The 13,519-nt window shown below is 36.3% G+C and overlaps 1 protein-coding gene across 1 annotated transcript in view; it reads left to right on the forward strand.

The window, feature by feature from the left end:
• The window catches only part of cdc42se2 (CDC42 small effector 2), a 61,068-nt gene that overhangs the window by 30,862 nt on the left and 16,687 nt on the right, over positions 1-13,519 (forward strand). Inside the window, exon 2 of the mRNA XM_088909955.1 lies at positions 10,688-10,973. Coding sequence (XP_088766081.1) covers positions 10,920-10,973 — 54 coding nt within the window. The 5' untranslated portion in view covers positions 10,688-10,919. The remainder of the gene's footprint in view (positions 1-10,687; positions 10,974-13,519) is intronic.

The raw sequence follows: 13,519 nt of genomic DNA on the forward strand, positions 1-13,519 counted from the left end.
CCAGTGTCTATTCATGAGAGGTCTGAAGCGACTTAGCACAGGCAAGCAGCTATGGCTTTTCCTTGAATTATTTATTCTCCAGTGCGGAATGATGTAAGCTCGTGTTCGATTTGGAATGAAGGAGAGCACTGTATCACGAGCCCTGCCTCTAGCACTTCTCATGGAGGCTCCTTGAAGTAGAAGTGCTCTGCGCTTGAAAATGTAGTCTCTTCTGATTCGCTTTTAATGGAACCACAGTAATGATGGTTCCAACAGGTTGAGAACAAAAGGCCTCCACACAAGGAAGAGTAAGTCTTTTCTTAGTAGGAAATCCATGTAGTGCTAAAGTTGCGATTTGTTATAGCTTAGCTTTTTAAAAAACAGTGCTTAAGCGTACTGCATCCTATGTTCCTTGTATCTTTTACTGCCTTTTAAATGCTTGTTTTATTGTGTCTCGGATATAAAGAACCACATCTTTTTTGTTTACAGCTAACTTTGTCATCCTTTAGTTCGGTATTTTGTGATTAGAATCCCATAAAAAATCCACAGTTCATTGCAGTCACAGTGATTTGCTAAATTCAATTCAAAAATATAATTTCTTTATTCTTGTTGTACATTAAAATCCTAGAAGCTATGCGTGGTAAGCCCTTTAGACGTCTGTAAGTGAAAGAAATTCGCGTCATAGAGATCCTGTTATTACAGGCTATCTTGCTGTTTCATTACATGTCATGTAGGTGATTAAAAATGACTCCTGATTTAGCGTCAGTGGTGTGTTTCTTGTGTCGAGGCCCATGGCCGAGATCCCCACGACCCGGTGTTTAAAGAGCACATGCCTGCAAGCTCCTGGGCGGCCACAGGGGTCGCCGTGTTGCCAAAGGCTATAAGAGCTGACTGGTCCCACCCTAACCCTCAGAGGTTACTCTCGATTTGTCACTGCCACTTGGGGTATTCCCATCACACTCAGCTCGAACCCGTGATCACAGAGCGCCACCTGCTTTGGGGCGAGCATCTTTAGATGTGTTTTTGTGATCAGCATAAACCATCAAATATGTGAAACAGATAGTTGTTTATTTTACTATGTGTGGCTCAGTTAGAATGTCGCACCTTCCAGTTTAAGAGAAGTTTGCAGTCAGTTTCTGCAGCTCTTTACTGGAAAGTAGCACATCATCATTGCCACAAGTCAGTGACAGTTTTCATAGATTCATGAACTACATAAAACAAGGTGCTCTTCAGTTAGTTTGGTTAATAAGTTATTCCATTTAAAAAATGTAGTAGTGTAGCAGCATTGTGCATTATAAAAAACATATACAGTAATAATACTGTAGCTTGTGACTATTACAGTATGTATCTTCTGCCTTAGATTGTTTTGTAGAGAATATGTTGCTTTCATCCCTCTTATAGTACCATATAAATCCTATTTTTAATGTACAAGATTCCTTGTACAATTCAATACTTTATTTTAAAATAAAACAAAAAAATTACATTTGTCATTCATTTTCATTAGACACATTTCATCAGCTTTCAATTTTTAGATGATGAAGGAGAACCAGTATTCATAATTATATAATTATTGCTTTACACAATGAGAAATAATTTGCTTTTGAACCATGATATTTGGCTTTTGGCTAAGTAGAAAATAAAAACATAAATTAATTTTAGTCTCAGGAATGCTGTTTCTTTTCCTCCAAATTGTATTTAATTAGTTGATGACTGTTTTTGAAATACACTGGAATGTAAACGCACAAGCTTAAATTGAGGGAAATTAATATGTGCAACTGAAAAATGTATGTCTCTATGAATTGTAAAGAATTGTAATATAGGGTTAAAAGAGTAAGATACATTATACTAAAATGGTGATAATGTAAGTACAGAAGTGTATAATACTGAACACTACTGGTCAAGTTGGGTTTCATGGCTATTTTATGTGCTGAGCATGGAGTAAAAACTCTGGCCCTAATGGTTATACATTTTTTTAAATTAAGATACAGAAAGTCGCCAGATTCATAAAATTATTAAACTTCTGCCTGTGCTAAAATTTGCCATTTCTAAATTACTGAAAACTTCTGAAGAAAAATTGAATGAAAAGACTTAAGAGGATAACTCCCGAGAAAATTATTTGATGGAGAAGTAAAGGCTTCTTTTGTGTGATAGTGTCTGTCACATTTGGTTGGAACATGTCTCTAATTCTAGCAGCATCAGGGGCAGTTCTTGTGAAAGTTCATCTGTATGTGAGATAGTCCAGGAAATGCTTTGAACGCATGGTTTCTGTGTTTTCGACATTGATGATCCACCTAGCTAGTATTGAATGTTTTGTGTGCAGCGGATTTTTCAAATCGTAAACTATTTAGGCCTAGATCTTAGTGTTAAAGGAGCCGTTACTTGTGTCCAAATAGTTCAGAATATGATTAGGCCTGTATGGGATTAACTCAAGGCTAAAACCACAGAAATAACTGAAAAAACTACACTGTCAGCTTTTCTACACAAACTCTCCTCTGTCTTTTCTCACTTTAATAATTTTCAGAGTCTGTGTGTTACTACATCAATCTCAGAGATCAAATTTAAGTTTCCCATTAAAGCTTTTTATGGAGTTTAAAACAGTTTTAGAACAAGTACATGTACTATTGCCAGTCATTGTTGTTACCTGTTGATCAAAAACAATAAGTTAATTGTCATTTTGGCCTTATTAAATACAATTTTCTATGTAATACAATACAGGTTTCTACATATTTGTGTAGAACACAAGAAATAAATTTCCTGTCTGAGGACATAATGTATTACACTGATTTGGTGCAGATGGTGATTTTAATGTAACTGAATTCAATTAAAATACATGAATAGGTCAAAGAACCACTCTTAACAAGTTCCAATGGGTTTTGTGTAGAAATCTTTATTAAACTTGAAGTAATAAATATGCAGTTTGCCTTTCCTGTTCTGTTTTGTAATATGCCAACATGGATATTTTCATCTAAAGCTTTTTTTACTCTGGACCTTTCAGCATAGATCTAGTGTTCAGCAGATCATATATGGATAACTGGTCTAAAATAGCTGCTAAAGTGAGGATACGACAATGGAGATTGGTTGTTGACATTGAGCTTTTAAGAATAGCTGAGTAGATTTATGCTTGTTACTGCTTTAACATTAATGAGTAGCGATGATTATCAAATTCCTGATGGGAAAACACATCAATACCTTCCTGGAAGTGGCTAAAAGAGATAGATCTATTATAGAGATAGATAGAGGGCTAGATTCAGTAGCCTCTATCAACAGTTTTGATCCTTACAAATCAATTGATTCAGCACTAATAAAGTGAGTGATGGGTTCCTGTGGAGGTGTTAAAGAACTGTGATAAGAGACCTGGAGGGAGTTTTCCAAGATGCCTAATGGGCTTGAAATGGTTATGGTCAAGGAATGTATAATTCTGAGCTGTACTCTGTTTACCATTACTATTAACTTAAAAAAAAAACTTTTTAATTGCTATCGTCAGGATAGTCTTGTAGCTTTGTATTAGCCATGGTCATGTCTCTGAAATAGCATTTGGTGTGCTCACACTGATTTGGTACAGCTGGTGTTTTGTCCTCCCACGCTCTGCTTGGCACTGGGTCTTGGCCTGGCATTTTACTTGGACCATTGGCGCGCTGTGGACCGCAAATGTCTCTGCAGAAACCTGTGAAATTATTAAATTCTCGGCAGATTCTTCGCCTGTTAAATTTGTGTGTAAAATATACCTCGGTGCTATAAGCCATACTGATTAGCATACTCAAGGAAATGAATTACCAGCCCAACTAAAATTGTCCACATCACTGCCCAGAAATCTGGTAAAGATTTATAAAAAATGTATAGAGGTGAGAATTTTATAAAGGTGAATACAATATAGTTGTTTAGTTTCTGCCTAAGTCCCTTTTCTCATATATTTTTTTAATTACTCCACTGTTTAGTTATTTGTGAACACCTTACCCCTCAAAAAACATAGAAAAAAAAATTCAAGAAATTGACACTCCAGCACTACACTGCCTTCTTCCAACTTCTTCTGAGCTACTGTGGGGGACATAGTTTAACTTGAGCTTGTAGAGCATAGTTCAGTGTAAGTACTAGTTTCATTATGTGCTTATATCCTTATATTTGTTGTTTTAAATACCATTTCTTTTTGCTTTCCTGTTAAGTACAGTAGTTCTTTATTGTAGGTTTAGCTTAAAGTGTTTCTTCGCTATCTAATCAACCAAAATCTATTTTGTAAAATATTTCTGGAAGTTCATTAGGGTACTTCAATGTTCAGAAGACATCGGTGTACAGCTTACTGTTTCACAACATCAGTATGCTTCTGTATTTCACTTTCTATCCAAGACATTTTAGAAGCTGCACTGTATAATGTGTAACAGTTGGCATGACAATATAAAATGGCAGAAACAACTGTCACAGAGAAACTAGATATGGATCAGAAATTCAAACAAATAACAGGAAAACAGATAGATAATAACCATACTTCTTCTTTCAGACATTCTTCATAAGTTGGAAGTATTGAGTAGCTTAAAGGTGGAGGTATTAAGAGTAATTTGAGACTGTTTTGCTGTAAGTTATACCTATTATGCAGGACTACAATTCTCGTGAATATTTGCTTATTTTCAGTTTTTACATTGCAATATTCTGCTGTTATATTTACTTTATACTAGTATCAATTTAGAATGAAAAAGGTAACCTCCTAGGTGATGTAATAATTCACACTTACAAATGAGAAAATAAATGCTTTGAAACCACAGCCTTGTTTTTTTCCATCTCGTTGCCACCGTTGCTGAAATGGCTCATTCAGGATGTGTGCAGCGATGCTGCGGTCTCTGAGCCTCTGTGTATTCAAGCCAGCTACTGAACAGATCAGCTGTAAATGGAAGCTGTTCTCAGCTTCAGCAGCTTAAGCACATAGAACGCATTAGGGGTACTGTACCTCCTTTGTCCTCCAGTTCAGGGTTTTTGTGCACTTGTTTTTCTCTCTGTGTCTGTAACTTTCTAGTTTTTTGGCTTCTGCTTTCAAGGACTTGCCTGAACACTTAGACCTTAATTTGGGCTTTATGGTTGCATGTTCTTGCTGTATATCTATTGCATGATTTTAAAAAGGTGAATATGTACACAAAAAAGATGAATATATACACAACTGGTATACAGTTAACATTTGATTGTTCATATCTTTCTTTGACATGAAAAATCCTTAGAGTAAAATATAGCTATGAATTTAGATGCATTATATGTAGTAGTACTCTTTGAAAATCCATCTTGTTTCAGATGTCTCTAATCAGTTAAGCATTTCATTGCTCTTGTGCGTATGACAAATAAACTGAACTGAATGAGTATTAAACTGTTGTTTATTAATAAATTCAAAAGAAAAAATGTTAGTGCTATGCCATATTATTGGGAAGGTTGGGGCAATACACGCTGTAAATTTCTCATTTAGTAATATATCACGATTTACTTGTATATTATATTAATCTTGGAGTCAGAAGGTATGGCTCAAGTCATAATACTACAGCCCTGATTGTACGTCTTTGTGATTTAAAATGGTCTTCAATTAGGCAACATCTGCAGTGAAATAGAACAGCGTTCAACATAGAAATCTGCGCATTTTGATTTATGGTTTAGGGTTTTTCAAATACAGTTTGGGTAAGCAGAAAATGTCAGACAGAAAAGCCACTGACTGAGAGAGGCAGATGTTTAAGGAGAATCTGGGTGTTTCATAAAGAAGAAAAGGTTTCTTCATAGACCACCAGCTCTGACAATCTGGTATACTGCATTACTGCTGTGACCTGGCCAATCTCAAGGTGCACACGCCCACTGAAACCATGGAAAGTGCTTGGCCCATCTTGTGAGACTTGTGATGTTTCCATTAAACCCAAGTTAGAAAACCTTATGGAATCTGTATGGGGAATGGGTTGTGTTCTAGACAAGGTAATTACACTAAATGTAATCACATTGAGACAGTACAGTGACACAGCAGGTTCATTTCTGGACTGGGATGCATTCTAGCGGGTGTTTGGTAGGATGGCCTCACTGCATGGCACTGGTTTAGTTACATTCTGCACATGTGTGTGCTGTTATTTGATTTAGCTACTAATTAGTGTCCCTTGGCATACTGGTGAAGTGAGAGGGATGAGGAAATAGAGCATTCTCCCCCAAAAATGGTATTTTAACAGAATACGTTGTAATCATTGTGGATTGTGCTTTCATGGCACTCACCTTACAAATGCAAATGTCCGCTGATAATTTCAGATTTCTCTTTGATATGACAAAACTTTGTGAGACGAACAAAGAGGACTTGAGAAACTAAACCTGTTATCTTTCTACCTCCTGGGAAAGAAGGGACTCCCTCTCTAAATCAGTTTATTCTTCTGAAACATGTTCCAGTGTACTTTCATATTGACTAGAAAGTTTTGTGGAACCTGAAAGAATCCTGATGATCAGGTATCATGAACACTATATTATAGGTGTGCAGCTGATAAAGGAACTTTGCTTAAATAGTTGGATTTGAGGGGAAGGGTTACTTTGCTGTCTAGACAAAACTGTAGCTCACCAACTGTAGCTGATTTTCTATTGGATATGAACATTGGAATGTGCAGCTGTGATTTTTCCAAAGTTTTTTTGAAGGTGGATATTAAATACACTATACCTATACTCAGTTCCCACATTCACACTGTCCTGGGTTTCAGTCTGCAGTGGGAGTCTTCCCCAGTGTTGTGTGGTGCGAAATACTCCATCGACCTGCATGTGCTAAACACATACTCAGCGTAAAGGTATAACTGGCAGCATTTACTTAAAATGTCTTTACTGGAGAGCTTATGGTGCAAGTTTTCTTTGTTTTACAGTGTTTAATGCATAAAATGTTTTACCAAGTCTTTTTTTTTCCTTTTTTCATCAAGCATCAAAAGAAACGTATCATTCTATGTACGTTTAGATATTACATGTTTTTGGTGTCTGATGAATTAGTTATTTATGATGGACCATGATACATTGGAGTAACTTTGTCTGGTACATAAACACCAATCACCATGTGAGTGAGAGAGCTGACTGAGCACGACGGAGGATGTAGCCTGTTAAATGTGATTGTGAATAGGGCTGGGCGATATGGCCAAAAACATTATCACGATAAAAATTTTCATATCAGTTGATATTGATAATTATCACGATAAATGTCAAATCATTATTTCTTTCAAGTTTAAAGGAAGATTTTTTATCCTGAGTGAAAGTTGAAGAAACCAGACTGTTAATTGGTAAATTAAACAACTCTTTATTTTAAAAACACAACAAACACTTGCCAAACAGCAGAAACATTAAACAAATCTGAGATAGAGAGTATTCAAGTCTTTTTTATGTCAAAATATGCATGAGTAAAATTTACAAAATAAATATCTTAATAGAAAAATTAAATACTGTAGTGTGATAAAACACACATAGAAGATGGATCAGACAGACTGCAAAGTTTAAAGTGCTCTGTTTTATATCTGATCGTAAAAAGCCAAAATATCTCCAAATTACTGAAGTTGAATGACCTTTTCTGTCAACGACGTCATCGTCCTTCGAGCTGGTCGTTGGCAGCACTACATTTGCTTCAGTGTCGCTCATTTCTCCACTCTAACTACAGTCCTGTCAGCCACCACCGTGTGGGTAAACAACACCACGTTAGCTGCCTGGTCTGCAACACGCACGCGCAATCTCGCGCAGTATTTTGTGTGCATGCGCATATCATACGCAAAGCATAAACATATATCAAACATTTATCGAACTTTTGTTAAAATTATATCGATGAAAATTATATCGCGATAATTATCGTTATCGAATTATCGCCCAGCCCTAATTGTGAATCAGAAAGAAAAATGCAGAAAAGAACCAATGTGCCCCACTCTTCAATAGAACACCTCCCTTTCTACCATTAGGATGTTAAAGGACATTGGGACTTGTGGCTAATTGCTGTGAAGAATAGACTGATCGTTAGGAGGGTATGAAGGTCTGGTTAAGAGTGTCCAATTACTACTACATACTTCATGTCGCTCGCTACATTGACCAAGACCCAGGACTTCACTTGCTGCTATTGCAGTCTCACCCTGACATCTTGTGTAACGATGACTTTCTTACGAGATGATAATGTGACCGTTATGTCACGGATGCCTTACTTGCCAGCCTTAAGTCCCATCAGACATCTGTGGAATGAACTACAATGACCTGCTCCATTTAGTGTTTGGAAACAAGTGAACAGGCACGTGCTGGTCCAGGATTTACAATTAAAATGGGGCAAAATCCCATAAGACATGCTTTGAAGCAGGTTGCAGATGCTGTGTTGCAGCTGTCAGGTGTATTGTTTCCAGCCATGGCCTGTGATGTTCACGGTATAGCCTCTGTAGATTAATACTGTGATCACAAATGCTGCTCAACAGTGCTAAGTGCTCAGCTTCATCTGAGGCTCATTAGCTAATTTAACGTTAGTGTTAAATTCAATCTTAAAATGCAAGTGAAATATAATGGGTGGATTTACTTTTTAGTACTGTTTGTTTGTAATTTAATTCTGTGTCTTGTAGGCTTTAGTATTAGCTTTTTTAGTGGGACATAGAAAGGCTTAAAATAGTTTTTCAGATGAATATTTTTAACTTTCATGATGACCATGCGTTTTTGTTCTCGAGCCAGACACTATTTTAATCACCTTGAGGTGTATGCAGAAGAAAAAAAAACAGTTGCTTTGAGTTTTCATTTTTCATATAATGCTGTACCTGGTATAAACCAGACCATCTCAGGGGCCTTGTGTTTTCTGGATTATACTAAACTGGGGCAACTGCCTCTCTCCTGCGTGTGGAATTCTATGATACTTCTCAATGAAGAGTGCAGGCGAAGGATTTAACGTTGCGACACAAGTATAATGTGATGAAGCTTCTCTAAAGTCTTGTGAATCAAATTTGAAATACAATGCGCCTTCTCGCCAGTGTCATGTGAATTAATAAGGTATGGAGAAAAGGGGCAGAAAATCTTAACTGTACATATTAACTGTAACTGTGCCAACAGACCAATCTGGTCTTTGTGTGGTGAACTGTGAATAACTGAGCCAGCATCTTGTTTTAGACTGCAAGCATTCACAGGTGTTGGAATTCAAACAAGGACCTGCTTGACAAAGGGATAAGTGACAGCACTGTGGTTTTTTTAGCACCAATAAAATAAAACTACCAGGTACTCTCCGATTACAATGCGTTTTTGTTCATCCAGGATGTGTGTAGGACTTTAGAGTAGCTCTGTCATTACTGTTAGCTCAAGAAACTGAACACTGAAGTTGCTCACTGTGATTGATTTTTCAGATTGTAGTGTGACCTAGTTAAAAAGAAGAGTCTGTTTAATCCTGGCTTAGAATATTTTCATTAATCTTGATATTTTTGTTAAACATCTCTGGTTCAAAAAGCAACAGCCTTTCTTACAGCTTTTTGAGGCATTTGTTTCATTGTCATATGCCTAAACTTGCCTAAAACTAAAGTTTAAGAACATATTAATTCAATTTTGTATATACAATCAAACTTTATAGGAATAGGAAATGCCAAGAAAGGTTTGTAAACCCAGAAAACTAACTGTAATTTTGTATTTTTTATCAGGACTATTCAAAAAGCAAAATAACTATTTTGATGATTAGATACAATTTAAGGTCTCATGTGTGACTATAGTGATCTCAGGCTTTTAACGTGCTGGTTTGTTATTTTTTCTAAACTGTGCTCAAGTGCTGTTCTAACATAACCAGCTGTATGGAATTATAGTCAGAGGAAAAATCAAATGCAGTGGGCTACAGTGCATTTGTCTGATCACTGAATAGAGACTTGTATGTGTGGTGCTTTGTGTGCTTTTTAACAAACCTTTGCATCTATGGGAAAGATAATATGCACTGTCCCTGCACTAAATAGTATAAATCAGCTATAATTAAGTGGTAATTGGATTCCATTATAATTACAACTGAGTTCATTAAACTAGTGATTATAACAAACTGCAATCAGTGCGTCATACCTTAAATACTACCTTCTTTAGGATGCTGGTATTCTGAGACATTCTCTTTACTGTTTATGCTTGTTAGTTTTAATGCTCACAATTGAATTGCAACAGAGTTTCATTGTGAAGAGAGTGTTGAAAGTAGCATCTGAACTGGAGCTCTGTGTTGTCCCTTTATCAGATGATGCCACTGTTCTTGGGAATTGTTTTTTGTGACTCATGAGACATAACAGGCTTTGCTGTATTTTAGGAATATTTCAGGACCTGGCTAAGGAAATCATACTAAATACATGAATAGTTATATTTCAAGACTTAAGAAATAGGGGGTATAAGTACCACCTTGTCTATTTTAGGATAAGTAATTTTTTTGTTGTGTTGATTATTCGTGAAGACAACATTTTGACTTATGTTTTTAAAAAACAGCAGAGCATGATTTATTAAAATAGCTTTTTTCTGCTTTGATACCAGAGTGATGTAACTTTACCTGAAAATTAGGCTGACATTATTGAGCAAATGCTTCCTTTTGCAAAAAGTGTACCCTGCCTTGCATCCATTACTTGCTGGGATAGTTTCTGGCTCTGGATAGTTTTTGGAAAATGAATGAAAGGATGGATGAGCTCTTGATGTACCATAAAGTCTTTTATCCAGGCAGATAACACACAAGGTTTATCCTGTCTCATGCTGAAAGCCTAACTTTGTTTTATTTTGTGTGTTGTAGGTTGTGTTGATCGGACCTGGAAGAGGAGTACTTAACACTCCAGCACCACAAATTGGGCTTCCCTTCCCTTTGCAGGGCTGGGACTTTTCCCTTCAAAGCACAGAGATCATATCTGTGGAGCCCTGAGCTGAACTGGACAAGGACTCGAAACCTGGGGCTTCTTCCACTGGGATTTAAGTCTTTTGTCTTCTTTCTGGACCAGTGGCACTTAAACACTTTAGGACTATTAAGCATGAGTGAATTCTGGTTGTGCTTCAACTGCTGTATTGCAGAACAGCCTCAGCCGGTAAGTATAGTATTTAAGTGAAGCAAAGACTTCTCTGGACCCATGGTTTTTCTAACTCATTTTTTTTTTATCCGTATGATAAAACGAAAATTTCATATTTGACTGTAGCCCTATTTATCATTTACCAAAATAGGCATTTGAAAGATTTGAAAGTAACCTGGACTGTCAAGGTTTCCTTAATACTTTTCATGTGGCAGGATTCCATTACATTTCTGTTCTAAATGGTGTTAAATCACGGAATGAACCTGATGTGCCAGAGAGGCTACAGTGCAAGTGCGAAAATGTAAGGTGTGGTAAGACAGCCTTGGGAATTTCGACAGAGACATTGTTCAAGAATCTGAAGCAAAACCAACACTTCAGCTTTTTTTCCCCTATTTGGTTTATTTTTCCATATTGTATTTATTGTTCACCGCCTGTGTATAAATCAGGATTGCCCTGTTGTCGAATGTACAGTAGTTCAGGGAATTTGAAGGGTGCCTAACATTCAGTGAGTTACAAAAAACAACCCCACTTTCAGTGGGTTATTTTCTTGTGACATACTGAAGCCTGGTAATATATGTGACTGCTGATGTCTTAAATGAATGTAATAGTAGCACTTTTGTATAGCAGAAGGTAGCACAAGACATAGATTTCAGTCACATCAGTGGGTGTGTGGCTTCACAAGCCATCCCCTAGCATGATCAAAATAGACATTATGGTTTCAAGTTGAAAAATTGGGCTCAGCGATGGCATTTATCCAGTTTGTTTCATTCAGACAGCTCATGTTCTGCTTTTAGTAAAAGATGTGAAGCTTGCCTCCTCTGTCCTTTTACGGGCAAAACATTTCAAGAATCTGTCAACCTCTTCCATCCAGAGTCCTGTTGTGTTTTGTAGGATATTTTTGTACATTAGACCAAGCCCAGTTAAAAAAAAATCAGTGTTATTCTTCTAAAATTATCCAGGTAAACACCTGCTTCCTTTTTTAAGTTGCTATTTAAATCTGCTATACTTTAATGTTGGATTCAAAAATGTCTACAATGTATTGATCACATGCTAGATTCAGATAGCACTATATAATTAAAATATACATTTTTAATTTGAGGGAATGTGTTGAATGCAAAAAAGATTCAGATTGGTTTTATGTCTGTAGCCCTTCTTCTATGCATAGTGTTGGGTGTGAATATCTTGAAATAACTCCAGAAAAGAAGGTTGCATATGTGTCCATGTAATGATACATTAAAAAAACAAGCTTACTGATATTGAAGGCAATCATTTGAGCCAGAAGCAGAAAATGGAATCCATCTTTTCTTATGACAGTAGATGTCAAAGTTCTATTTTTTTTCTTGCAAGGATATAGCTGCTTTATGGGGGTATATTTTTCACTGCACTTGACAACATAATGACTGTCTATAGGATTTCAGTTCAGCTGAAGGTCTGTGGCAATCTGGTTCTGTAAACTACTATTTTGATTTCTTTTTGAACTATACGTCTAAACTATAAACTACATCTAAAAAATATTAGTTAACTGTGCTATAATTCATGAAATATTACTGCCAAGTACTTAAATGTCGTGCATTATAGTTAGGATTTGTTTATACAGCATCTGAAGCACAAAAATATAATTGACAAAGCACTTAGTTAAAAGACGATTGTTTCTTTAAGCCAGCTGCCTCTTCAGTAATTCTGGCCATTTGGCAACGAATATGGTCTGTGATAACATTCAATTGATTAGCTTGTCTTATTAAATGGTATAAATTGTGAACTTACTGCAGCCTTGACTCATTTGATTCTGACAGAATAGGAGAAATGCATCATTGTAGTTTCAGATACACAAAAGGGAGACGATTATTGAATCTGGCGGTCACATATTCTGAATGCATCTAATTCGCAGGGCTCTTAAACCTTCTAATTGATGCAAGTCTTTCGGTAAGTTTAAAGCAAATTAATTGTTAAAGTCTGAGATGTGACATTAAATAACTTAAGTCAAACACTTTAAAATGGATAATATCATCAATGTCTGGGCATCTAATACACAAATGTAAAACATTTTATAATTATTTTGACAAATCAGACAAAGAACTCTTGAACCACCATTTTTGAGAGGTACTGTCAAATGTGTGTAGAAACAAACGAGGATGGTACCATGCACATTTAATTTCTGTTATATGCTGTTCATTATGATAATACACCCATGGAGGCCTCTGTGCTCTCTAAATGCACGTGCATAGATGATGGGTGGTTTTTAAATGAGAAAATGGTCCAAAAATAATTCATTGTAAATTCCAAGAGGAGGATTATAGCATTAATGGGTTTCACTTGAATTACTGCACTGCATGGGGCCAAACAATAACAGATGGCTGTGAAACATGCACACCAGTGGTATAGCAAGCTGCTTGGGTGACTCATTCAGATTGGAGATGGAAATCCTGATAACATCTTCTGTTTTGTCAAGAATAACTATTGTATGATTGAAGCACCACAGGACTTGCTATTGAACTAAAGAATGGGGGTTAGTGTTTTTTTGTCTTATTACAGCCTATCACATTTCAAAATGAGCTGAAATAGGA

The sequence above is a fragment of the Atractosteus spatula genome, chromosome 3 (genome assembly GCF_055471065.1).
Source record: "Atractosteus spatula isolate fAtrSpa1 chromosome 3, fAtrSpa1.hap1, whole genome shotgun sequence".
NCBI lineage: Eukaryota > Metazoa > Chordata > Actinopteri > Semionotiformes > Lepisosteidae > Atractosteus > Atractosteus spatula.